The following is a 24,808-nucleotide window of genomic DNA, read 5'->3' on the forward strand; positions in this document are numbered from 1 at the left end:
CACACACACACACACACACACAAAATATATACTGCTATTTTCTCTTTGCACTCATGCATGTGGTGTTCAAATGCTATGCCATTCAAGGTTATTAACCAGATGTTTTTTGCCAGGTCAGCTGAAGACGCAAATATATTCCTTGTGAATGATTTTCAAAATCCTCCGCAGGTATGCATTTAAGCTAATTCCAACAGGGCTTGGTGTACACAACAGTTGTTACATGCATTTATAATATATCTGAGTTATATTAAAGATGACAAAGGAAAATGAGGGAACCTTTCAGCTGCACCATAAATTGCTGCAATGAAGATATCAATAACTTTGTGTTGACAAGGCTTGCTTGCTACCTAGCCTTACAATTTCCCTTCACTAGCTACTGTTGTTCCACCAAAGCAAGCATTTACAGTTAAAATTCACAGAACAATTAAGAACGTTGGCCTTGCAAACTCCACTTACAAGGCCAAAATCTTTGCAAACTCAACTCAAGTGGACATCCAAATGGGGCGCCTGAAGTTCATCCTTCAAGTCCTTGAATGAGGAGAAGACTTTTGATGGATCGTTGTTGGATGAGGATTGTCAGATGGTGCACAACTGCATGTGTCGGCGGCAGAGGTTATAATGGTAACTACCGCATAAGGTATTCCAGACTAAATCATTAATTTGACCCCAAAAAATATTAACAAATTAGACCATCAAGTGGAAATTTGGAAGTATGCACTAGCAGCATAGGGGAATTCAACCAATTAATAAAATTATACAAGGCAATTTATTTCGATAGGCACATCCCTGAGTTGCAAAGACAAGTAGTTCGCAACTGAAAATAGAGCTAGGAAAGCATACATGTTTGAGAAGCAAGAGGCACTGAAGCTAAATATTTCCCCAAAAAACGTAGTTGAAGAGGGATACAACCATATTTATTCAGACAAATAATTAGTAAAAAAAAAAAGTACAACCGATCGATCTTACAATACCTAAAAATGATCGGATACAACCAATCCATCTCACAAATACTTCACCATGGATTAGGAACCATCCAAACAGGTTGTGCATTATAACAATGCTTTAGTTCTTCGAGATGTTCGCCAATTAGGATACATATGGATTCTATCCTACGAACCATGTTGTATTGAAGGTTGTATATTCCAATTTCTTGACCACAATGTGTGACACAATCACTCATTCCGAAGTAGATTGAGTTTTCTTCACATCCTAGGAAACACTGGTTAGGTAGTGACAGTAACTGATTATGAAACAAAAATAGAATTTGATCACCTAAATTTTGCACTTTCTCCCACTTCCCATAGGTCAAATTTAACTTTTCCACCAAAAAGTGTGAAGTATTACGTCGTCCACCTTTTCCCACACGTAAGATCTCGCCCAATGACTCCACCAAATAGGTATGATCAACTGATATGTGAGCAAGAGAGTCTTGAAGATGCACGGTCTTTATAGGAGAGGATCCACTACAGTCCCAGACCTCAAGTGACTCCATAGCCAATGCAAATAGCTTGTCATTGTAAAACATAATATCGTCATAGAGATAGCTAAGAGCATCATTGAACTTAGTCCATGATTTGTCTTCATGTTTACAGAACGCAAGTCCTCCATGACATGCCACTACCACAAAAAAGTTTTTGTTGGTAAATGGATTGGAGGAAATAATACCTTTAGAAATACGGTAACTTTGAAGAGTCTGAATGCTTGGAAGTAGCATTCTACTTCTTGAAATTGGATTAAAAAGATGTGCCATTGACTCTTGGGAATGTACGTCTTCGTAGAATATGATCATCCACCCATGTGATGAACCCACACACCTGGCACAAGGAAAATCCTGATAGACATTCCTGATTTTGTAAACCTTTTTTTCTGCAGGATCAAAAAGGGAGGATCTGTTATTCTGATGGAGCAGAAGCCATGGGGTTTGACACAAAGGAGCGTAAGAGCTACAAGATTTTGCAACACTTCTCCAAGAATGACAAACGAGTTTAGAGCGAAGGATGTCTCTAAAGCCAAGGAGGTCGAATTCAGAAGGTATAAGCTTTTTCAAGATCAATTCTACAAGGTCAGTCGGGAGCTCGGACCACCTCCTCCTTCTGCTGTCGATTCCATCAATAATTTTTTGGAGCTCATCGAACACTTTAAGAAGTTTCAAGTAATTGGGATCCTTGATCTTCACCATAGGATTGATGTGGATGATGTCTTCAGTCTGCTCTAGGGCAAAATATGTGGCTTGAGGGAACAAATAGGCTAAGTCAACTATATATACACAAATCAAAGAGATCTCTACTTGTTATAGGAATCCTTGTATTAGAACAAGTCAACTTTTTTTTTTTTTTTTCAAAGGATTTCACTCCTACTCCCATAGTGACAACAAGTAGACTATATATTGTCAATACAATTAAAAAAAAAATTTGTTATTCCCAATCCAAATATTATTTTCTTGTGAGCCACTTTACCATGATTACGACTTTACCAAAATCCTTTGTTCAAAGTTATAGGAATCCTATTAATACAAGAACACACTACGAAAAAAAAAAAAAAGGTTATAGCTACGAATTTGTTTTGTGTTTTAGAAACTTGTAATAGGTGATTATCCTTATTTAAAACACTAAAAATAAAAAAAAATTAAAATAAACCGAACCCGGAAAAACATCGGAGCCCCGTATCCTGTCCAAAGTCCGAGACTTGTAGACCCGCCCAAGTTAAGTTGAGGACTCGTAGAACGGAGAGAAAGCAAAGCGAAAAATGGAAGTAGAGGTCGACGAGAAGGAGCTCAAAGCCGCCGGAGCCGAGTTGTTCTCCGACGGACGCCGCGGCCTTCGAATCCACGGCTGGGAAATCGAGACTCGCAACCGCTCCATTCTCAACTCCTCCACCCACGAACTGTACGCTCTTTTTTTTTATCAATTTCCCCTAATTTTTTTTTTCAATCTTGATTTTCCCTAGGGATTTGTGATTCTAGGGTTTGCTTTGCAGGTGGGAGAAAAAGCTTGAGACTTGTCACATGCCGGAGATGATATTTGGGGAGAGTTGTTTGGTTCTGAAGCATGTGAAAAGTGGCACCACTATTCACTTCAATGCTTTTGATGCTCTGATTGGGTGGAAGAAGGAGGCTTTGCCTCCAGTTGAAGTCCCAGCTGCTGCTCAGTGGAAGTTCAGATGGTAACATATTCAATTTCATGGGTTTACTTTGCGATTTTGGGCCTTATTGATGCTTTAGGATCAACTTCAGAGTATTCTCCAAAAGAATGTTGATATAGTTATTGAATTTGGTCAAATTTATGATTTCATTTAAACTTCTCTTGAGGTGTTCTCATTGTTATGAGTTGTAGCCTAACTTTGTGACTGTCGATTAGATAGCATGTTTCTAATGTGAGTACTGCTTTTGATTTCAAGGCTGATTTATGCCTCTAGGATCCCCTTCAAATGATTTATATCCTCCAAATCAATGTTGATATACTTAATTGAAATTAGAAATAAGAATTTTACTGGCTCTAGTTGACAGGACAGAGATGTATTTTGACTTGTAAAGCTCTCTCAATTGATTATTTTATTTAAACTCCTCAAGAGGTGTTCTTCATCTATATGAGATGTAGATTTGGGGTGGGAAATTACGTCTATTGTAAATCTATTTGATAACTTGCTTGTGGGGATAGAATTAGTTGTCTGTATTGATGCTGGCTTTTGAATCTTTTGATCAAGTTGTTTTTATTATCAGTTTACTGAAGGATGTATTTTTGAGTCTTACAATCCTTTTCTCAATTTTCAGTAAACCCTCTGAGCAAGTGATACTGGATTATGACTATACATTCACAACACCGTATGGAGGAAGTGAAACTATTACCTTGGATGCAGACAAGGTGCATTCTCTCTCTCTCTCTATTAATATATATATATATATATATATATATATATATGTGTCAGTGTGTGTGTTTAAATGGTTGAGAATGTCTTGCCTGAAGTAGGATCTCACCAATTGGTTGACAAGGCTTCTCTTATAAATGAGCAAGTGATTACGACTTTGTTAGAAAGGGAATGTCTGTAGCATGCTAAAATCCGAAGCAAAGAAGAAAATGTTTGTGATTCAAAGTCCGTTGTTAGAGGGTCAAGCGGAACCGTGGAAGGATGTCTCAGCCAGTATGGATTCTTTTCCTATTGTTATCTGCTAATTGTTAGTAACAGAGAAAAGGTTTGGAAGGATTTCGGGATCAATCCTTGAAGCTGCGCTTTGCAAGACTTTTGAGATCATCAAGATTTCAAAATGCAAAACTAAATAAGTTTACCTCTGTGATCTCTTATCCTATGAGTTGGGATTTCGGTTTTAGAAAGAAACCTAATAAATGAGGAGATACAAGAGGTAGTTTCAATGCTGGAACTCACAGATGGAGTTAGATTGGTGGAAACCAAGTTAGATGTAAGGAGGTGGAAGCTGGAGTCTTTAAGAGGCTTCTCGTGCAAATCTTTTAATTGCTATCTCATTGATAACTATGCTGACCCTTTATTTTCTCCTATGAGATCAGTCCGGAAAGCTAAGGTTTCCCGCAATATTTGGCTGGCTTCTGGCACATGAGAGGGGGAACTCCTGTGATTGGTTTCAAAGAAGATGGCCAAGTTGTTATTTTTCTCCCCAGTGGTGTGTCATGTGTAAGCTTCATGGAGAAAGTGCAAAATTGTGGCAGAATCGGTTTAGGGAGGCTGGGGCTGAGTTGGGCGACTCCATCTGGGTGCCTTGCTCCGTTAAGTGAGATTCACAATGGATTTGGCAAAGGGAGAAAAGCTAAAGTTCTTTGGGGTTGCAGTGTTTTGGCTGTGATTTAGGTAATTTGGATGGAAAGGAATAAAAGGATCTATGATAACCATAATGGAGTGCGAGTGGAGGACCTTTAGGTGAAGGTTAGATTCCCATCAGCTGTATGGGCTTCAGTTTCGGTTGAGTTTAAAGACTACTTTCTCCTCCATTTTTCTAGATTGGATCACAGGCACAGCATAATTGGTTGGCAAGGCTTCTCTTATACATGGTGCAAGTGATTACTATTAACGTGATTGTTTAATTAATGGAGCTACAAGACTTAAGAGTGCAAATTCTTTCTATTATTTCTTTTATGTTTCACTATGACAGTGATGCAATCAGATTTATTTTGGTTTTGTGTGGCAGCACGAAGGAGGAGAGGTATCTAAGGAGACCTGCAATCTCCACTGGGAGGACTGCAAAGAAAAAATTGATGTGGTTGCATTGGCATCTAAAGAGCCTATTCTCTTTTATGATGAGGTGAGAATCCTGATAATAACTAGAAGCACTCAAATACTAATGTGCCTATGCCAAAATATGTATCTTTGTAGGATATATATACTTGCCATGATCAAGATACTCCTTGTAATTGAACAGGTAGTCTTGTATGAAGATGAATTGGCGGATAATGGTGTGTCTCTTCTAACTGTAAAAGTGGTAAGTCTTCAATCTCTATTTTTCTGGTGGCTTTATCTGCTTTATTCAACAATCTGAGGACAGGAAGGACTTATATCTTACATTTGAATTTTCTAGAGAGTCATGCCGAGCGGTTGGTTTCTTCTCTTGCGTTTTTGGGTGAGCTAACCTTCTTAGTTCTTTTAATTTCTACCTAAATGTTATATTAACCGAACACAATATATCATTTCTTTATGCTATTTACTTTTTTGGCACAAGCTCTTTCGAAACTCTGTTTTAAGCTTAAACATGTCTTAACTAATTGATGCTTTTCGGTAATTATATAATAAATGTCAGTCACTGCTTCTTTCTGTTGCCTTTGATATTGAAAAATATATCATTTCTTTGTGGTATTTACTTTTTTGGCACAAGCTCTTTCGAAACTCTGTTTTAAGCTTAAACATGTCTTAACTAATTGATGCGTTTTGGTAACTATATAATAAATGTTAGTCACTGCTTCTTTCTGTAGCCTTTGATATTGAAACTCACTGATTGAGATCTTCTTGCAGCTTAGAGTTGATGGAGTGCTTATGAGATTAAGGGATACCCGTATGCACTGTGCTTTTGGAGATAATGTAAATCCCATTATTCTTAGAGAGAGCTGCTGGAGAGAAGCTACATTTCAAGCTTTGGCTGCAGTAAGTTCAAGTTCTATGCTCACTGTCAAACAAGCGTAGTTTTGTCTCTACTATGTGGAAACAAAACTATGCTTCTGATTTGTGAATCTCCCCTACTTTCCCAAAATGATTTTGATATGCGACTTATGGAAACTCAACAGGCTTTTTGTAAACCAATGACTAGCCAGGTCCAGGAACTTTTGAGGGATAAATACTTGGTTGAAGCATTCTTTTAGGAAAAGATATATAAAGTTTGATCCTCTAATTGTTCGGCATATCTAACTAATTAGGTTATGAAGTCCTTCAAAGTTCAATCGTTCAGATTTTGTTAACAGATGGAATTTATATCGCACAGTTCTTTCTTGCACCGTTCAATCTTCTAATCTGGATAAATTTTGGCAATCTGCTCATCCTTAGGTCAAGCATGTAATATCAAAGATTTGCAAGATAAGTAAATCATAATAATGGAAGTCTGTTAGAATTTGGATTTTAAGTAAGGAGTTTATCTTGTCAACCTGTGGATGTAAATTTTGTCTTCAAGTCAAGTTTTGTTTCCTACTGAAATCTAATATGGTAGTTAACTAAGCATAGCAAGATTTGCTTAAAGATTTTGTAGAAGCAAAGATACAATGCTATTCTACATGGCATTCTTTTATTATCTTCATTGCGGGTTTATTGGGTAGACTTGATACGGTTAATCAGCTAACTGATATTTAATAAACTGGCCACTGATTTTTTCTAAATGCTACTTGTTGTCTAATATTTCCTGATTATCATCCTTCTCATTACACCTTCCTTCCTGTAATATGAAAAGACAATTTTATCATAAGTATTTTCTCTTGTATTTGTCATAAAACAAAGGTCTTTCCATTGCTCATTCTCTTTTTTCTAATTTAAACAATGCAGAAGGGATACCCTTCTGAAGCTGCTGCCTACAATGATCCAAGTATCATCAGCCAAAGGCTTCCTGTGGTCATGAGCAAGACCCAAAAGCTAAAGGTATCTAGTAACATGTAACACTGTAAATTATCTTAATGCACGAGGATATATTTCAAATGTTTTCTCAGTGTGGTGGATCCTATTGAATGTAAAAGTTTCTTTGAACCTTCGTTGATATTCTTACTCTATTTCTTGCTTACAACTGCATTTTCTTTCATTTTGCAGTTCAGTTTATTATATCCTGTTCTTCATTCCATTATATGTAGTAATAGAAAGACAGACTAGAAAAATAATCTCTTAGTGAATAACTGAAATTGGAATGTGGATGTATAGAATGAAATGCAGCCACTTTGAGGCATGAAGTGGAACCAAAAAGAAATTTCAGGCACATATGGTTCTTCAATAGCTCAGTGGTAGAGCAGTCAGCTATTATTTGACTGGTTGTTGGGTCCAAATCCGAATTTGGGAGATTCCATTCAATTTGAATGTAAGGGTTCGCTTGGATATGCATGGATTATGAATTATATTCTGTTTGGCATATAGCAGTCATTTTAGAAAAATGATTAATCGAGATTATTGATGTCTTCTTTAAAAGTAGTGTTGTTTTCTGGGAGTTTAGACTGTTGGCAAGGGTATTACTTGGATCACCTCCTTTGCTGGAAGTGATACCTTTAAGAATTACAGTTGCTCTTTTTAAGAAGGCAAAAGAACGTACAGGGAAAGGAATGTTAGGCACCAAAGAGTAGTGTAATATGTTTAGGGGGCAAAATCTCCTGATTCTCATATAATCTGATTCTTTGTGAAGCCTAAGTCAGGTTGTATAAATACAAAACTCAGTGTTTTGGATTACAACCTAGACTGTGGAATATTTACCTTGCATACAACCTACTGAGGCTTTTACATACGTACAGAAATATGATATGTCCCGAGTATGTTACTTTTAAAATCTTTGAGTTCCTAGAGTCAATCTGATTATGCGTCAATCAATCTCAAGAGCTTTCTAGTGTTAGCTCTGACGTGATCAAAGCGGGGGAAGCTCTTAGGCAACAATTTTGCCGAGGGGAGGGGGGTAATATTGTTTGCACCTAGATAAAAAGGAAACTACCAGTAAAAAAAATCAGGACAAAATTCTCATAAAACTTGGCTATGAAATATAATGCACTTGATATTATTGCATGCATAAAACAGTAGGAACTAGGAACTTCTCCGTGTCTATCCTAGGGACACACAACATAGGATGATTCACCATAGTAGGCCTCTAACCTACTTTAGTTCTGTACTTGATAGATGAAATCATTGAGACCTCTGCCAAAGTTCCAATAGAAAAGTCATATATGGAATATTCCAAACTGGCGTAGCAGGTGGATGGATCAGAGTCGAAGATTTAAATCGAGCTTGCATGGCTCTGATTGTGGCTCTAATACTTGTGGATCCAAGCGGAAGCTGCCCGGCCACATCGAATCCATTACATCGTCAAGTGTGAAAGGCATCATGCTAAACCTTGTCTTGGCATCATTAAATCTTGCTACAAGTGCAGTTTCATATCTGCTTGGCTTGTGCACAAGTGAATGGGGCTGAACGTTGAGCGATCGAAGCGTTGAAGTATTGAAGGGAAAGCCCATCATGGACATCATTCTTTGAGATTGATATCTTCTAGCTGCACCTCTCTCTCTCTTGTGGGCGTTCTGGTGACCTCCTAATGCCTGGGAGCTGAAGAACTTCCTCATGCAGAAGTTACAGGAGAAAACCTTGCCTGAAGCTGGTCTTGACTGCGAGTCAGTGTCTCCTTCTGTTGAGAGCAAATTCCCACCTAGGCTCAGGTTCAGCCACTCTCCTTGATTAAGATCTTCTGTTTCTTCATTGTTATCATCGCTGTAATTTGAATATCTGTTTTGCTCTTTCCCTAGTACTATCTCGCTTTCTGCTTCTCCGTGGGAGATCATTTCCTCTCAAAACTCTAGTTTGGTGAGGATGTCAAATGGAAGTTGATGAAATCGGGTTAAGCAAAGTCTCTTTGAAGGGTTTTAGAATTTAGATCAAAGAAAAGAGGAAAGAAATGGAGAGAAGCATTAGAATGTGAAGTGGAGAATGCCTGTTTTCTATTTTATCACAGATCTATGCTGTGGCCCCTATCTTCTGATGCTTGGTGCTCCAAGGGGACAATGCTTAGGTCATCTTCACTATTGCCTTGTTAAAGCTGGGGATTCCCCACTTTCATCTTTCTCCTTTCTTCTGTTCTCAAAGGAGACCTACTTACATGTTTCCATCTGGAGGGTAACTGAAAATTCACAAGGTTGACAATCTTAAAACTCTTTCATCAAATGTCAACATCATTATACTTGCATATTTATCTGAAGTGCCTGCCACGATTGCTTCTTAGTTCTTATCCACCTACTGCACACTTTGTTATTTCTTGAACTTACTGTGTTGGCCTCTTTGTAGTATTAAACAGCTGTGGGGTTAAGATGGCACAAGTGCTGATGCTACTGTTCTTATTCTTAATAGGAATATCTAGGTTATGTATAATGGACCACAGTATTCGAATAATTTTCAGGCATATCAGCAGTATTTCTGAACGCTACATTATAAGATACTGTTCTCCAGTTTTCCCATCTTTTGTGAAGTTCTCCATAATTATGAAGAGTGAGTTCTAGGTGGTCAAATTACAGTCTTACTCATATATTGCTCTGCATAATGCATATAGTGCATAAGTTGTTATTTACCCACCAGACAAGTCCAGTAATTAGCAATTCATTTGATGTCATGTCGGTATGAAATATGAATTGCATTAAAGATTAAACCAATGCATCTGCCATAGAATGTAAAATTTTGAGTGGGAGGTGAGTGAATGGTAAGATTCAGACCCCTAATGAATGCACCTAATAATATATTAGTGAAGTGAGTGGAGGCAAGAGTAGATACTCTTTTCTATTTAATTACCCCTATGATTTGATTGTTTGTGGGGAGGTCCCATTAGGGTCCCAGAGCATTGGCAATAATGGTTTTGAAAAAGTAAGCAATTACAAACCAGATAGGGTGGTATCTTTGCTTGCAAATTATCAGTGTTTGCTTTTGGACAGTAGTATCTACGTGGGTGTCTTCCTGTTGGGGCTTCTTGATGTTCTTTGGAACTAAGTAGTGGGTGATGTGTATATGTACAGTAGGAGAAGTGCATTAGGAACCACTTGCACACTCGTACTTATATTTGGACCTTTTGTAACAGAGCTGAGGAATAGACAAGAGGAGCTGGCCTCCCCTTAAATCTCTATCACACAGATTCTTCAAGGAACCAATGATTTTGAGCTTGCCGAAAGTGTATAACGTTTGGTGGTTGCATGCAATCATCCAGAGTTACCTTAAGTTCTTGTTAAAGTTCGTTCATTTAATTTGAAATTAATTGGCCTATAGTTGTATAGTGCTGTGCATTGCTGAATATTTATCATATTTTTGACGTGAGACTTATATGCGCAATCTGCTCTGGACATTTTGAGAAGTGAATCATGGAATTTTTCGTGTTGGTTGAATAGTGGTTGGTGAAAAGGAGGCTCGTTTACATTAGTATGATTCTAAACTAAAGTTTAGTCTGACATTCATGTGGAAAGTGAACAGAGGCTATGATCTTTCGTGGCCAAATAGCCCCGACTCTGAGTAGGCTCTCTTTTCTTATTTTAGAAAACAATGGAAATAATGGGAAGGATGTGATAAGTTTTGGGAAAGCAATGCTGGTGTTTCTATCTGCAACCCAACAAAAGGCTCTACACTCCTTTCACTTGCAAATGAGAACTTTGAGTGCCGACTTTATTTTCTGACATTGAGATCATAAAATTTTACGAGAAAACAACCTGTGTTAGGTTGTCCACCTCATTGATGAAGAAATCTGGTAAAAAAGGTCAAATTATAGTAGAGGGATAATTTTAGTTGGTAGTGGATACACTATTTGTCACAGTTGAGAAAAGGACTGGTGGAAACAATTGTCAAGTGGGTTTGTCCATCTTAAGTTCCGAACTTACGTTTGAAGCAGTTCTCTTTTAAAGCCAGTAATCTATAGAGCACAAGCTACTTTTGCAGTAGAGTATCTCTCTATAAAGATTATACTTCGTGTTTCTGTTGCTTATATTCAAGTGTTATCATTGTACGAATTGCAGTTTCCCTTTTCAATCTTTTGAAGAGAATGGATTCGATTTCATTCAAAACCATGGAGAGACTTATGAACCAATAGAATATAATAAATTGAACTTGATAAGGCGATCATGACATTGACGCATGTAACTACGTTGCCAACTAGTGCGTTTTCTTTCTCTGACACTGCTATTGTTTTACATTGCAAAATCTAGTTCCTCTTTTAGATCGTTGGTGTCGATCTAATCTCTCCTTTGGGAATCTCGGTGGTTTGGTGATGCGGTACTCGGCTTTTCGAGTCCTATTTGGGGGTCTATTCTTGATATTTTTTAACTCTTCCCTATGTGTTTTCATCGATTCTCCTCCTGCCGCTAGGGACGATGGGATTTGGTCCAAGGGGAAGGTGGAATGTGCTATAGCTGACTTTAGTGGTTTTGGTTTGTTTGTAAGTCGGGGAGGTTTCGATCTTTCATGCACAACACCTTCAGACCTAGCCCTAAACATGGGTTGTGGTGCGGGTGTGCCCTCGCTAGCAATTCCTGTTGGCTGGTATGTACCTATTCCATTCGGTTTGGGACTTTCTGTGAGGTTTTCTACTTCCATTAAGCAGTTGAGGAAAAAAGGTGCAAGGTCAGGCCAATCCTCCATTCAAATTGAACCAACTCAGCAAAACAGAGAAAGTAGTAGATAGCATGGTATACATCACAACTTAATTGACATTCCAACAAAATAAGTTCATTAGGTCAAGACCCGTAAGAAAATTATGCAGAGAGAAAAAGACATAATAGGTGTTCGACCAAACATGGTGGGGTGACGTACCGACTCAAGTTTTCATCAATTACAACTTAAGTGAGCAACAAGGTTTCAACTACAGGTGTCAATAAACTAGCTTCTTCGTTTGTTCCCCCCAGAAAAAGGACAATACACTGGGCCAAGCTAGCAGAGACATTAACAGCAATACAAGGGGACACTTGCTCTTGTTAAGAACTTGAGCACCCCATGTGCAGTACCAAGCATGCATTATTTTGATACCCCAACAAAATCACGAGTCAGACATTGAGTTTAGAATGCAAGATCATTGAAAATGACATGAAAATTTCAATTCAAAAACAGTTTAGTATTTTGTCTATACTTCTTTGAGAAACTTCACAGGAAGTGGGCTTCTAACCCCATTCCCCCTGCTTAGTGACTCTTAACACACATCAATAGCAAGTACTTATAAACCATGCATGTATTCATAAAATTTGTCAGGGACATTTAGTAATAACAAATGCTGCAATATTTATCAGAAGTGACATACTATTACTTCGAGGGAAAACTAATAAAGGTCTACAGTTGACAACAGAATGTTGAAACGACTAGCTCAAGACAAAGAAATTGACCAAACATGAGGCTGAAATTGAGACACTACAGACCACATTTCCCAAAAGTCATTCCAGAAATTGGATTAATTTCCAGGATTCTTATTATGGATAAATTTAAAATGCATACTCTAACTACACTTTCCAAGCCCACGAGCGCTCGCTACTGAATAGAGCGAGTATCCAATCTCTACGATCACCCCAATGTCTAGTTGTACTCAACTATGCTATGTTGATCAAAAAGCCTTTCAAGTCCCTGCAACAACAGCAACGGTGTTATGTTAGAACTTAAATTAGCAGTAACACATTACAACTTATTGCATGAAATTCAAACAAATAAAATATCCTCATTCCCAAATTCATACTTCAAAAAAAAAAAAAATCCAGAATAATATCTAAATTATTGCGCACAATGGTTCATTCAGAATGTGATGGTGATTAATTCTTCAAAGTAAAGCTTTGCAAATAGCCAAACAGATAACAAAAGCACTTCTGCACCAAAAGTTGAGTTTAGAAATGCAGTCAATCAAAGTATATCTAAAACGTACACATAAGAAGTGCAAGATTATAAAGGTGAATGTGCATTGTCTTATTTCAACATCTTCTATGACTATTGACTTTGTGACAAGGAAAGCAGAGGGCCAAATATGTTGTAAAAACCATATATAAAAACTTGACAACCAAGGTTGGAGAATGCATGGACTGAAAATATAATAACTTGGTTGTTCAAATCTATGAGAAACAATGCTCCTCTAAGAAACCAATATCCATTGTAAAGAAATAATAACAAATAAGTGTCGAATGAAAAAAAAAAAAAAAAAAAAAACAGAAGAAAAGACATTGGTTCAACCAATGCGTCAATCCTCACTCCTCACCTTAGAAACAAAAAGAACACAAAAGAAGCTCTTATTTAACATGGCAATGATTTCCCCAAGAAAATATCAGCTAAGCAGAACAACTACTTGTTGCTATAATTCAATTTTAATATGGAAGTTTAAAATTCATTTGGTAGACACATTTATGTGACCAGACGCCACTTTGTTTACTTAAATTCAAGATAGAAATTTCATATCTATAATGTCTAAGAAAGGAATGAAAGACAACCTACAAAGATGCATCATTCTTCTGCCTTTTGGATGATCGTAAGTCCAAGCGCATCACCCATCTTTTCCATTCCTTCCTATCAATCCCAATCCCAATTCCTTAATGATTATTCAACCTTAACATACTTAAAAATCTACCTACTTCATAGATGACACTATTTTTCTTTTTTCTTACTCTAAATCTCTCCTGGGGCATCAGCCCATGGACAGAAAACAAAATGGGAAAAGCAATTTTTTTTTCTTTCAATTTGTCATGTGTCCTAAAAACAGCAAGACTCACAAATAGACTACTAGCGATCCTGACAAGTACGGCAGAAGGTACCGTGGGACAACTCGCAACAAGCACGCGCATTGACAGTCAGGTGAGATGTGAGGCATGTTGCAGCTCGCATATGCAGCAGCGACTGTGTGCATCCCAGTTCTCCCAAGTTCCTACAAGAAGCAAACACCATTTATTATCCTACTAATCATTACGAAAGGTCAACAATACTTATTCTCTTTTCTGCTTTGGTGCAACAAATCCAAAACTTTATTTTGGGAACTTACACAACTATTACATATCAAAGAGTTCAAACGTTCTTCATACTCTAGAACCCGATATGACCCAAAAAAAACTCGCCGAATTGATAATCTCAGAATGGCTCTTCCAAACAGTGAAAATGAAGGAAAAGACAAGACTTTGTCTTTAATTATTTCAAAATGGTGAATCAAACATTTTCAATAAGAGCCAAAATCATCAAAAAAAAAACCAAACACTGTAAGATAAGAAACCACTCATTGCAATCAACAGACCCTTTCATTTACTCCAAACAGTGAAAAATGAAGAGTTCAATTTCGCTAAAATGGTGAGCCAAGCACTTCGATTGTTTCTCAATAACACCCAAAACCATCTAACCAAGCCCAAATCAAACTACAACTACTTCAATAGATTTCAAAATCCACTCATTTGCAATCGGCAATTTAAGAAAGGGGACCTGGGAGAGGTGAAGGAGAAGCGGCGAGTGGCCGGAGCGGTCGGCGGGCGGAGGCGCCGGAGAGTTGGGGCGGAGCGGTGGAGCGAAACCCTAGCGGTGGAGGCCAAGGACCGAGAGAGCGAACCAGCAGAGCGCAAAGCCATTTTTCTCTCTTCAGTGTTTGTGGCTAAAGCCAAGGGAGGGCTTTGTGAGGGTTTTGTAGGTTTTGGAGTTGCGCGGGTGTATGGTATCTGATGTGGACTAGCCATTTCTAAGACGTCCGATTTTTTTTTAGGGATTGGTTGTCTACCGTTTGATTAGAGATGTGTTTTCGTTTGAAGACGATTGCGTTTTTGCTTGATGGTGAGAAGAGAAGGATGCTCATTTGATGAGGAGAATTGAGTGTTTTCCAAGTTACAAATTACTTCTTTTATTTATCGAATTTGATTTTTTACTAGGATTTTTATGGAATGGTAGAATTATGATATGTTAACGGATAAGTTTTACAAGTGATTGTATTTCTATCCACGATATTGAATGATATCTGAAATCTAAATCTTACAGGTCAATTTGAGCACTAACACATGAACATAAGGGACTGCTTCCAACAAACTTCTTATTTTTGTTTTGCCATACTGAACATAGACTTGAGTTTAAATTCCCTTCTTAAAGAAAAAGAAAAAAAAAGGAAAAGAAAAGGTTGATATTGGATACATGAACACTTCTACATCCTTCTCAATGTTCGCATCTCACTAGAAGTGTTACCAACCACATCAAAATAAGATGACAATATCAGTAACAAATGCCTTGGATTATTCTCTCATTTGGAGAAAATTCCACAACAGATTCAATCACTAATACAAAGGAACCAAAAAGGAGGCTTTATTTTCAGGTTTAATATAGATCAATGAGATGAATTTTAACGCCAAAACTGGACCGTATGCTGCTTCATTTCTTAGAGACCTACTGTCCTCACACATTTTAACTGTCTGTTGAATGTATAAATCCTGCCCGACGATATGTTTGCCGTAACTGTATTTCCTCTATAATGTAGTTTTTTAACAGTGTTGTTGTCCTTGGACCAAATGCCAACTTCGTGAAGATCTCCTTCACTCCAGCAGATGTTGACCGTCACCCCACCGCGTGCCTTCAAGCCCTTGACACAACCATTTGCCCATTTATCCCGAGGAAGAGCAGGAAGTAAATACAGGTCCTTGACTGTGCTTTGGACAAGCATTTCGGCAACTGCTGCTGAAAAACTGGCACCAAAAGAGACAAATGTAACGGCATTGTCATGCTAAACCAAAATGGGTCAAAGTCACTTCAAGAAATTCATTCACTAACATGTAAAGTTTGCAATAATGGCATGATAAGAAATGTGCCTGCAACCATATACAAAGAAGTTGGGCAGAATTGGTCATAAACAACACGAATGGAACCTATGTGGCTTACCCAAAGTTGGCATCAATCTGGAAAGGAGGATGTGCAGTGAACAAGTTACTGTATAGTCCTCCTTCAAAATTACTTTCATGTTCTGGATCTACCAAGTCAATCAAATGCTTGACCATACGATACGCATGTTCACTGTTGTGAAGACGTGCCCACAATGCAGTCTTCCAGGTAGTTGACCATCCTGGACCTTCCTCTCCTGTTTTGGAGTACATGAATACAAAGAGCGATAAGTATATAATCATACAAGTGGCTTTCACTTGGTTTTCTAAAAGGAAGTCACTTCCTGGGGATTGCAAGACCAAAATGATACATTTACTTGTGACATACAAACCTCTTTTAAAAAGGGTATAATCCACTGCTTTACAGAGGTCTGGAGTTTTTTCAAGAGTTATTGTGTGGCCCGGAAACAGGCGAAACAGGTGTGATACATGTCGATGGTGTACTTCTGGGTCCTCAAAATCTTGTGCCTGCATCATAACATAGCTAATTATTTGTTTACAATTAATATGATAATAATTTAAACGAACTTATCAGACATCATAAAAGACCTGGAAACAGATTCCTAAAGAATGAAATTTAAGACTACTGGCTCACCCATTCCATAATAGAACCATCTCTAGCAATTTTTGTGGGTGGAAGCCTAGATTGAGCATTACGAACTTTTTCAACAAAAGTATCTTCAGTTTTTCCTAGAACCTGTTTTCAAAAGGAAATACTGTTAGACTAAAACATACACAGTTGCTATAGCTAAGCATGATTTCACAGGCCTACAATTAGAGCTCAACCTCAGCAGCAGAAAGTACTGCAGAAAAGACTTCTTTTATGATTGAGATGTCCATGGTTGATGAGTAGCTCACGCTGGCCTGCTTACCATCAGGAGCAATAAACATGTGCTCTGGAGAAGTTGATGGGTTGGTTTCAAGATACCCGCCACGTCCTTCAATCAACCAGTCCAGCAGAAATGATGCACATCCTTCCAACAAAGGATATGCCTTATTTTTCAGGAAATCCTAATGACAGAAAAATAATTAGCCTCTATTATTCTACCAGAAAACTTACTCAGATTAGTAAGATAAGACGAGAAACAAATACATATACTAGTTTCTTAATATAAATGGCTATACAATTGACACACTGGTAAGTGTAACTAAATTAGACTGCCAATCCAACAGCCATGCAGTTGGAGTGTTGGCCCCTAAACATAACCTCTTCCTCTCCAAGAAAGAGAGAGTAGACAATGTTTTGAGAGTATAGGAGCTCACCTTGTCCATTGTATAAGTATAATGTTCCCATAGATGAGTACAGATCCACGCCCCTCCCATTGGCCATAAAGCCCATACAGCTTGACCTCGATCTGGTGATGTTTTCGCCCATATGTCAGTCACTTGATGCACAACCCAACCACTAGCTTCATAGTTGACCTGAAATATTTTACTTGAAATTAATAAGAAAGGAAAAGCTCAGAGAAACAGGGAATCCTTTTCAAGGTAACTACAAATATTAATTGATCCTAATTGACCAATTCATGCTTGATTGCACAAGGACTACTACTTAGGAGATGCATGGGTTGTCCAAAGGAATTCCAATTGGCCATCCTATAGGCACTGCAATGTGCAGTCACACAATTAAGTTGGGTTTTTTTATTTTTTTTTATTTTTTATGTAATTACAAAACTTTGATGCCTCTCACAATTTCATCTCAGAATGCTGATTTGCAGCATACATGCTTTAACACATTAATCTCACTTAAGAAAAACCTGATCCAAATGTAATCTGGTAACAAGAGCTCAATACATTTATAGCATTATATGAGAATGCTAAAAGTTAAGAAAGGGTTTGAATATAAACTAGAAAGGCAAAATTCTCACCTTTGCTGTTTTACTTCCGTTAATAGATAATAAAGATGTGAAATCAAATAAGGGCTCCTGGCATTCTCGTAGATTACAAGGAAGGGAAGGCCAATAGTTCATCTGAAGATTAATGTTCGTATGAGGAGCACCACTGAAAGAATAAAGGTGAAGTAAGTAACACCTCAGATTATTGCAAAAATCTATGAGAAATAAACAGCCCCAAATTAGTTTAGCTATGGCTCATATTAATGTATTTAACTCTATGATGGTTCACTTGCCATGTTGTTACACTCACCTATGTTCCTCTAGAAAGCTTTTAACATCTAAAACAGATCAATACCCTAGGAGACACACACACACACACACACACAGGGAGGGACACATACTCCCATGCAGGTTCAATTTTGTAGTTCCATATACCCTGCAGGTTTGCCGGCTGAGTTCCAGGCCGTGAGCATGAAATAAGGAGATATCGACCATATTGGAACAAGAGTTCCACAAAAGAAGGATCTTCATCAGTTTTAAAGGATTTCACCCTGTCAGCAGTAGAACCCAAGGCATTGTCACTTCTCTTGAAATTCAAATTGGTAATAGGGTTGAGCTTCTTCATCTCCAAAGTTTTATTTCCTAATATGCTCTTAGAGCTCTTAGAGAGCTGCAATGAGACACGATGAAAAAGATTCTGATAGTCATCCAAATGATGAGCATAGAGGTCAGAATATGACAAATTTCTTATTGAATTCAATGCAGTGAGAGACTCTGAAGTTGGATTTCTCTTAGAATCAGAAGGCTTAGTAAATGCATCCTTAAATGAAGATGAGGCCACCAGAAGCAAAACAGCCCAATCTGCCTCTTCAACTCTAAATTTCTTGTCATCCAAAGCATGTATCACACCTTTGTCACCACTAATCTGCAAATCAAGAACTGCAGTAAACTGAATCCCCTCTGGATTGTCATTATACTTTGGTGCAATTCTTCTACCAGGACAACTTCCTTCAAGTATAATTTGGTTTTTACCATTTAAATGTGAACCATGATGCATCTTGCTGTCTAGAGAAACTGTGAATGATAGGGACCCTGATTTACTTGCAGAGATCTTTGTCACAATCACTTGATCGGGATTCGAAGCAAAATGCTCCCTAGTATATTCTACATCACCCACAGAATATTTTATCCTTGCTGTTGCAGTATCTAGGTCTAGCTCTCTGCTGTAAGTTTCTTCAGCATACTTGAGATGCGAATCATCAAATTCTAGGTTGATGTCGCCGAGTAGTTGGTATACCTTCATAAAAAGTATATAACAGAATATTATTCCAGAATAACCAAAGTCTCCTCATAGACATGGAACCATCAAATTTGAACTTTTGAAGTAGCATTGACAACAATAAGCCATTATTGTGACATAATCAGAATCTAGTTAACCATAAGCTGTGAATTACAAGATTCCAATTAGATTTACCATACAAAACCTAATGGCATTTCAAAACAGACCTCTATAAGATGGCACATTGTCTACTCTTTTATGTCACTGATTAAATTAGCATTCGCTATCACCAACAATCAGCAAAATTAGTACTTGTACTGAATTGCATAGCATGTTTGGCCATATTAGAATGTGTTTATCTTCTAATCAATATTCAGTACGAGTTCATTTCTATTAAGTAGCAAAATGACGAAGGAAGCATAATTGAAGCGGATGAAGTTACATACATCAGAAGGATCTCCGGACAACTTGACCGCAGCTTCAGTAGCTTCAACATATTTACCATCATCAACAAGTTTCCTAACCTCTGTTAGTGCCTGTGGAGCATTTGGGTTGGTGTAGTTGCCCGGAGTTCCAGTCCAGAGTGTGTCCTCTACACCAATTGAAACGTTTTGCAATTAGTTTCACTATAATTTACGGTGTGTGCGTATGTGCAAGAGAGAAAGAAAGAGAAAGAGAAAGAGAAATAGACTTGAACATTTAGAATTTATTTCATCATCAAAAACCTGAAAAGGAAAAAATCTCAATTCAACTAACCCTAAAATTCATTGTGATAAAAGGTAATTTATCAGAAACCAACTGCTGTAAGAATAATCTTTCATTTCAAAATTTCTTTATATCTCAGATTTCCCACCCACCAAAATGAATATTTAGAACCAAAATTTGTTCTCAACAACAAAGTCGGATGACCAAACTTCCCAAAAGATGCTCAACAATCAACACCTATAAGGTTCTTGCATTCAAATTCTACTCATTTTCAAGCACAACAGGTAATGTGCGTCCTGATTCAATTCAGGGTCCCTCTACAAATCATTTGCTCACTCAAAAACATAAGTGAAACTGAAATCACTCTATTTCCTTTATAATCTTTCCAATGACACTATAATCAAAGCCACTAAGCTCACAACTCCGAGAATTTCATGACATATGAACTATAATACAGGAAACCCAATAAAACACCTATACAATTACACGAAGTTGTAATGACACTAGGAAAACACAATGCAGGTCCCAATTTATGAGGAACGAATGCAAAACACCTATACAATCACACAAAGTAGTAATAACACGCTCAAGCGGTGCAGGTCCCAATCTACAGTTTCTCCCAATAGGAAAATGCAATTTAACTAGAATTCATTACATTCCTATATGATGTTGGTATCCCCTTTATAATTAAAGACACTGAACTCAACAAACCAACCATTTCAACCAACATAGATCATTTTGTTAAATTGTATAGGGTATAGTTTTACATTCAAATTGTAATCATTTTCAAGCATTTCGAGTACTCTGAGTCCCATTGTAGTATCTTATTCCAGAGCATTTGGTCAGTTAGATAACCTATATTCATTATATCTTTGCAACCTCCCAATAATGAAAACCACTAAACTCACAACACCAAGAATTTCGACACACAGACCAAAATACAGAATACTCAACAAAAAATTACTTATGAGGAACACAATGCAAAACACCTATATATAAACTTACATCCAAGTTGTAATCACACTTCGCAGGAGATCTGAGTCACAATTTACAAGTCTCTCCCACTAGGAAAACGCAATTGAACTAGAATTCATTCTACCCCGGTATGATTTTGGTGTCCCACTTAATAATTGAAAACACTAAACTCACAAAACCAAGCATTTAAACCAACATTTAGGGTCCCTCTACAAGCATTTCGTCTTGCATTCACATTCTAATCAGATACGAGCATTTCAAGTATTCTGAAACCCGATTCAGGGTCCCTCTACAATCCATTTGATCACTCAGAAAGCCAAGCATTTCAAGCAACATGGACCAAAACACAGAAAACCCAATTGAAGACCACTTAATGTGAACACAATGCAAATAAAGCTTTGAACTTTACCATTGAGCTGAAGAGTTTCTGAAGGCACACCACCCCAGACCATAGCTCCAAGCCTCCCATTCCCAATTGGAATTGCATCAGTCCAGAACTTCGCAGGCCCACCAAAAGTAACCTTCAAAGGCTTAGAACTCTCATCCTCCTTCACTAAACTTGGGGTCCAGAGGTCCTTCTCTGCAGGCGGCCGCACCAGAACCCAGTCACCATCCTCCATTGCACACAAAAAACGAAAAGGGTCCAACAGAAACAAGAAGAAGAACCCCAAAAGCTTAAAAAGCTTGCAACTTTCAGCGACACAAATGAGCTGTTAGTCGGTGAAGTAGTGAAAGAGTGTGAATGAGAGTGAGACAGAGAAATTAAGGGTTGTGGGGTTTTTGGGTTTGGTGAGTAGCGAGCATTGAGGAGTAGAGGTGAGATGGGTTCTGTCTGGTGAAGCAAAGTAAAGGGTCCCATGAAAACCAGTCATATGTGGGTGGCAGGTTTGAAAAGTTGAAGTTCTTTTTTATCTTTTATGCTTATTTTGTACTGCAGGAACCAGAATCACGAGCAAACCAAGAATGATGTGTGTTTCTTTCCTCTTTTAAAAGCGATGAGAAGGCGGTGAATATGTTAATGTTTTGTTATGTCACATTGGCCCACGAAATCTCAATTTATTCATGGGAATATTATTCGATTACATATTTTACTGGAAATTGATTATACCCAGAACTATATGTTTTGCACCAGAGATTTGCACCATTGGTTATGTTGTTTGGACTTTGGTCTTTTTTTTTTCTGCTTTTTTTTTTGAAATGGTGGACTATGGTCTAATTTTGTTAAGAGTTTTTGTGAAAAACATATACTACCTGGGCGCTACCAAATTCTTAATCCTATTTGGACTAGTAATCCTACCTGGACGCTAGCAAATTCCTAATCGTAATTGGATCGAGATTCAAGTTGTTATGCATTAGATATAAAAGAAAGCATCGCATCCTTTATTGAATATTGAATGGAGGTTGATAGCCAAAGCTTGATATCTCTGTAGAGCAAGAGAGGATGGTTGCTAATGAGTATGGTTGTTGGCAGACACCACCTTTAGATATCATGGAGAACATTATTCTACAACGTGTCAATTCAGGAGATCGAATACGGTTAAGAAACTCTTGCAAGCATTGGAAGTCAATTGTTATGCGAAGAGACATCCCCGGGGCTCCGCATGAACTCCCATGGTTACTGCTGCCTCAAGGCCCCAAAGGCAGCAGCAAGTGCTTGAGAGGAAAGAAGTCAAGTTAAAGCTTCCTAAGGAAGTTCGAGGAAGCTGGATTTATGGGTCTTCTAAAGGTTGGTTGATCATGGTCAAGGAAAAAGGATTACAGTCTACGATGTGTCTACTTAACCCAATTTCAGGAGCCCTACACAAACTTCCGCCGTTGAGGACAATTCCATCTTTCAAAACGATTGTAAAAACGAGGCAATGGAAACGTTTTGGTGCCAATATTTTCCTCTTGTATGTTGCATTACTTACCCCTCATGATCTTAATTCTTCAGGCCATTTTACGGTAGCCATAATCTTTGAGGATTTCAAGGGCCAGAAGACATTGGGTTTATGCAAACTTGAAGACCTAACATGGAGTCTCTTCCGGGTATTCGACAACAACGACCGCCTTGAGCTTGTGGGTATACTGTTTTCTCGAGGCATTCTGTATGCTTTAGTCAATAGTCAAAAGGATGGCTTGGTAGCAGCTACTCGTATTTTAAACTTTGCAGATCATGAAGTGAAGTTGAAATTGATTCACGACAAGCATGAACACAAGAATGTGAGAGTTGATGATTTTAATAGTGACTATCTAAGAGTTTCCAATGCAAACTATCGATCAATATTGCTATAATCCACCAGCAATGAAGTCTTGGTAATCCATCAAATGGTAGATTATGTTTTGTGCAGAGAAGGTGCTGGTGATATCAATGACATTGAAGAAGACGACGGCAATATTATTGTGGATAATCAGGAAGGCGTTGATCAAGATAATGATGGTGATGAAGGCAATCATGAGAATGATCACGAGGAAGGCAACTTGGAAGCTAATAATCAAGGTGGAGGAGAAATTGATGATGTTGAATATGTTATTGATGAAGACGCGCCCGGCTTTAATCCACATGTCACAACAAGGAGTTTTAGAGTATACAAGATTGATCCAAATAATAACAATTTGCTTCCAGTGCAGAACTTGGGGGACCAAGTGTTCTTTTTGGGAGATGGTGGTGGTTCTGTCTCTCTTCCGTCCGGTAATTTCCCAGAAGTGAAAAGGAATTGTATTTATTTTGCAACAAATTATGTATGGAATGAGGAATTGACTCCTAAAACATATAGGTCTCGTGAGATCGGCATATTCTACTTAGATGGTGAAAGAATTAGACGGCCTTTTTCGAGTGTCAAAATATCATTGTCGTATCAAGCCACATGGTTCACTCTAAGTTTATAGTAGATATACTGAACTAATATTTCTTCTTCTTCTTCTTCTTTTTTAAAAAAATTATGGATGCTTGTCAAGTTGTCATGACTCCCACAGTTGGTGGTACCTTCAGTTCCTTTTTCTTCATAATACTTCAGCCAGTGTGAGCGATGATATTTCATCTACAAGCCTAAAAACATGCTCCGTGGTATATCCATATAAAGTAGACCAGTTCTACTTAGAGGTAAACCAACTCCATTGATAGAAATTATTAAACGGCGGTTTTATAAGAACAGCATGACTCCGCTTGAAGTTTTTTAACATATGGCCAAGGAGAGAGATGTAGGTAGGCATTACACTTTAGCACTAGGTTTGAGAAATATTGTACTACTTTTAACGAGAATTTCATTGCTACAATGCTTAATTACATGAAGATACATGAGTACATGCAAGTGAGTAATTCTCTTTTTTTTGTGAGAATAATGCAAGTGAGTGAGTAAGAACAATGAATTAGGAAAATGCATCTAATTAGATTAGAGTTCTCAATATGGGTTTTGAAGGCCATACCCAGGGGTGAGGGACTGAGGGGTGTGGATATATTCTAGGGAACTCATAATTAGCGCCGTTGGCAGGCATACGCTTTGATTCATATTAGGCTGGGGTGTTTATGCATGTGCTTGCAATCTTGCATTCATTTGCCAATAACTCAGAAAACTATTAACTATTAATCCATAGCATTTTTGCTCATATCACACTAAATGCATTTTTTTTTTTTAACCTACATACATGATCGAGGGAAAGACAATTGCATTAGTAATGAGCATTTCCTTGAAAAGAAGGCATGCATCAATCACCATACGCTACGTTCTAAAAAATAAGGGGAATAGACTCAGGATGCCCAATTCTTTTTAGATGTGTTTCATTTGAGATGATAAAATTGGTGCCCTAGTGTTCCCCAATAGTTCAGGTTTCATCTCACACTAGACATTTACCACTATTTGCTTCTTTCCCACTGTGTTTAATTGGCCTCAAAGAAAGGCATGAAAGATATTTACACTCATATGGGGTCCTTTAGCCCTTCCTCAACTTAATCCCTTCAAGTATATGATAGGTAATAATTTGATGGGGGGGGCGGGCAGTTGCGCCCTCAAAGCAAAGCAATCATCCCA

General features: G+C 37.9%; 5 protein-coding genes across 12 annotated transcripts; 1 reads left to right on the forward strand and 4 right to left on the reverse strand.

The window, feature by feature from the left end:
• Positions 1-1,012: 1,012 nt before the first annotated feature.
• LOC133737132 (putative F-box protein At5g66830) lies at positions 1,013-2,179 on the reverse strand. Its single transcript, XM_062164749.1, has one exon. The coding sequence runs from the start codon at positions 2,177-2,179 to the stop codon at positions 1,013-1,015; it is 1,167 nt and encodes a 388-aa protein (XP_062020733.1).
• A 533-nt stretch (positions 2,180-2,712) lies between these two features.
• Positions 2,713-10,264, forward strand: LOC133738581 (TIP41-like protein). 5 transcript variants are annotated; one of them, XM_062166141.1, is made up of 9 exons: positions 2,713-2,885; positions 2,977-3,162; positions 3,770-3,860; positions 5,156-5,269; positions 5,387-5,446; positions 5,543-5,584; positions 5,974-6,102; positions 6,988-7,080; positions 7,246-7,320. In XM_062166141.1, the coding sequence occupies exons 1-9, from the start codon at positions 2,746-2,748 to the stop codon at positions 7,303-7,305; spliced, it is 915 nt and encodes a 304-aa protein (XP_062022125.1). In that variant the 5' UTR covers positions 2,713-2,745; the 3' UTR covers positions 7,306-7,320. The 5 variants fall into 5 exon arrangements, with proteins under 5 accessions (XP_062022125.1, XP_062022129.1, XP_062022126.1 ...); XM_062166145.1 differs by lacking the exon at positions 7,246-7,320 and adding an exon at positions 10,244-10,264 and having other exon boundaries at positions 2,714-2,885; XM_062166142.1 differs by lacking the exon at positions 7,246-7,320 and adding an exon at positions 8,308-8,446 and having other exon boundaries at positions 2,714-2,885.
• LOC133738582 (zinc finger protein 7-like) lies at positions 8,309-9,617 on the reverse strand. The gene has a single exon (XM_062166146.1). The coding sequence runs from the start codon at positions 8,961-8,963 to the stop codon at positions 8,391-8,393; it is 573 nt and encodes a 190-aa protein (XP_062022130.1). The 5' UTR covers positions 8,964-9,617; the 3' UTR covers positions 8,309-8,390.
• Positions 10,265-12,371: 2,107 nt separating the features above from the next.
• LOC133738927 (uncharacterized) lies at positions 12,372-14,865 on the reverse strand. 4 transcript variants are annotated; one of them, XR_009860376.1, is made up of 4 exons: positions 14,578-14,865; positions 13,884-14,035; positions 13,609-13,680; positions 12,372-12,756 (listed from the first exon to the last, which is right to left on the reverse strand). XR_009860376.1 is itself a non-coding variant. In XM_062166607.1 (3 exons), exons 1-2 carry the CDS (start codon positions 14,823-14,825, stop codon positions 13,894-13,896), a joined length of 390 nt encoding a protein of 129 aa, XP_062022591.1. In that variant the 5' UTR covers positions 14,826-14,864; the 3' UTR covers positions 12,372-12,756; positions 13,884-13,893. The 4 variants fall into 4 exon arrangements, 2 of the variants coding, with proteins under 2 accessions (XP_062022591.1, XP_062022592.1); XR_009860375.1 differs by having other exon boundaries at positions 13,605-13,680; XM_062166607.1 differs by lacking the exon at positions 13,609-13,680 and having other exon boundaries at positions 14,578-14,864.
• Positions 14,866-15,244: 379 nt separating this feature from the next.
• Positions 15,245-21,674, reverse strand: LOC133740930 (alpha-L-fucosidase 2). Its single transcript, XM_062168860.1, has 10 exons — positions 21,211-21,674; positions 19,568-19,713; positions 18,244-19,139; positions 17,876-18,008; positions 17,271-17,429; positions 16,794-17,018; positions 16,603-16,704; positions 16,340-16,475; positions 16,009-16,204; positions 15,245-15,815 (listed from the first exon to the last, which is right to left on the reverse strand). The coding sequence occupies exons 1-10, from the start codon at positions 21,419-21,421 to the stop codon at positions 15,512-15,514; spliced, it is 2,508 nt and encodes an 835-aa protein (XP_062024844.1). The 5' UTR covers positions 21,422-21,674; the 3' UTR covers positions 15,245-15,511.
• Positions 21,675-24,808: the final 3,134 nt, after the last annotated feature.

The sequence above is a fragment of the Rosa rugosa genome, chromosome 3, assembly GCF_958449725.1.
Source record: "Rosa rugosa chromosome 3, drRosRugo1.1, whole genome shotgun sequence".
Classification (NCBI taxonomy): Eukaryota; Viridiplantae; Streptophyta; class Magnoliopsida; order Rosales; family Rosaceae; genus Rosa; species Rosa rugosa.

What these genes read in the sequence shown, in the direction of transcription:
- LOC133738581 (XM_062166141.1), top strand. Translation starts at nt 2,746, where the DNA reads ATGGAAGTAGAGGTCGACGAGAAGGAGCTCAAAGCCGCCGGAGCCGAG. An exon ending in GCTCAGTGGAAGTTCAGATG is followed by an intron (nt 3,163 to 3,769) that starts GTAACATATTCA and finishes CTCAATTTTCAG; the next exon opens with TAAACCCTCTGAGCAAGTGA. An exon ending in TTCTTCTCTTGCGTTTTTGG is followed by an intron (nt 5,585 to 5,973) that starts GTGAGCTAACCT and finishes ATCTTCTTGCAG; the next exon opens with CTTAGAGTTGATGGAGTGCT.
- LOC133738927 (XM_062166607.1), bottom strand. Translation starts at nt 14,825, where the DNA reads ATGGCTAGTCCACATCAGATACCATACACCCGCGCAACTCCAAAACCT. An exon ending in TTCTCCTTCACCTCTCCCAG is followed by an intron (nt 14,036 to 14,577) that starts GTCCCCTTTCTT and finishes TGCTTCTTGTAG; the next exon opens with GAACTTGGGAGAACTGGGAT.
- LOC133737132 (XM_062164749.1), bottom strand. Translation starts at nt 2,179, where the DNA reads ATGGTGAAGATCAAGGATCCCAATTACTTGAAACTTCTTAAAGTGTTC.
- LOC133738582 (XM_062166146.1), bottom strand. Translation starts at nt 8,963, where the DNA reads ATGATCTCCCACGGAGAAGCAGAAAGCGAGATAGTACTAGGGAAAGAG.
- LOC133740930 (XM_062168860.1), bottom strand. Translation starts at nt 21,421, where the DNA reads ATGGAGGATGGTGACTGGGTTCTGGTGCGGCCGCCTGCAGAGAAGGAC. An exon ending in AGAAACTCTTCAGCTCAATG is followed by an intron (nt 19,714 to 21,210) that starts GTAAAGTTCAAA and finishes CAATTGGTGTAG; the next exon opens with AGGACACACTCTGGACTGGA. An exon ending in AAAATTGAACCTGCATGGGA is followed by an intron (nt 18,009 to 18,243) that starts GTATGTGTCCCT and finishes TTATTCTTTCAG; the next exon opens with TGGTGCTCCTCATACGAACA.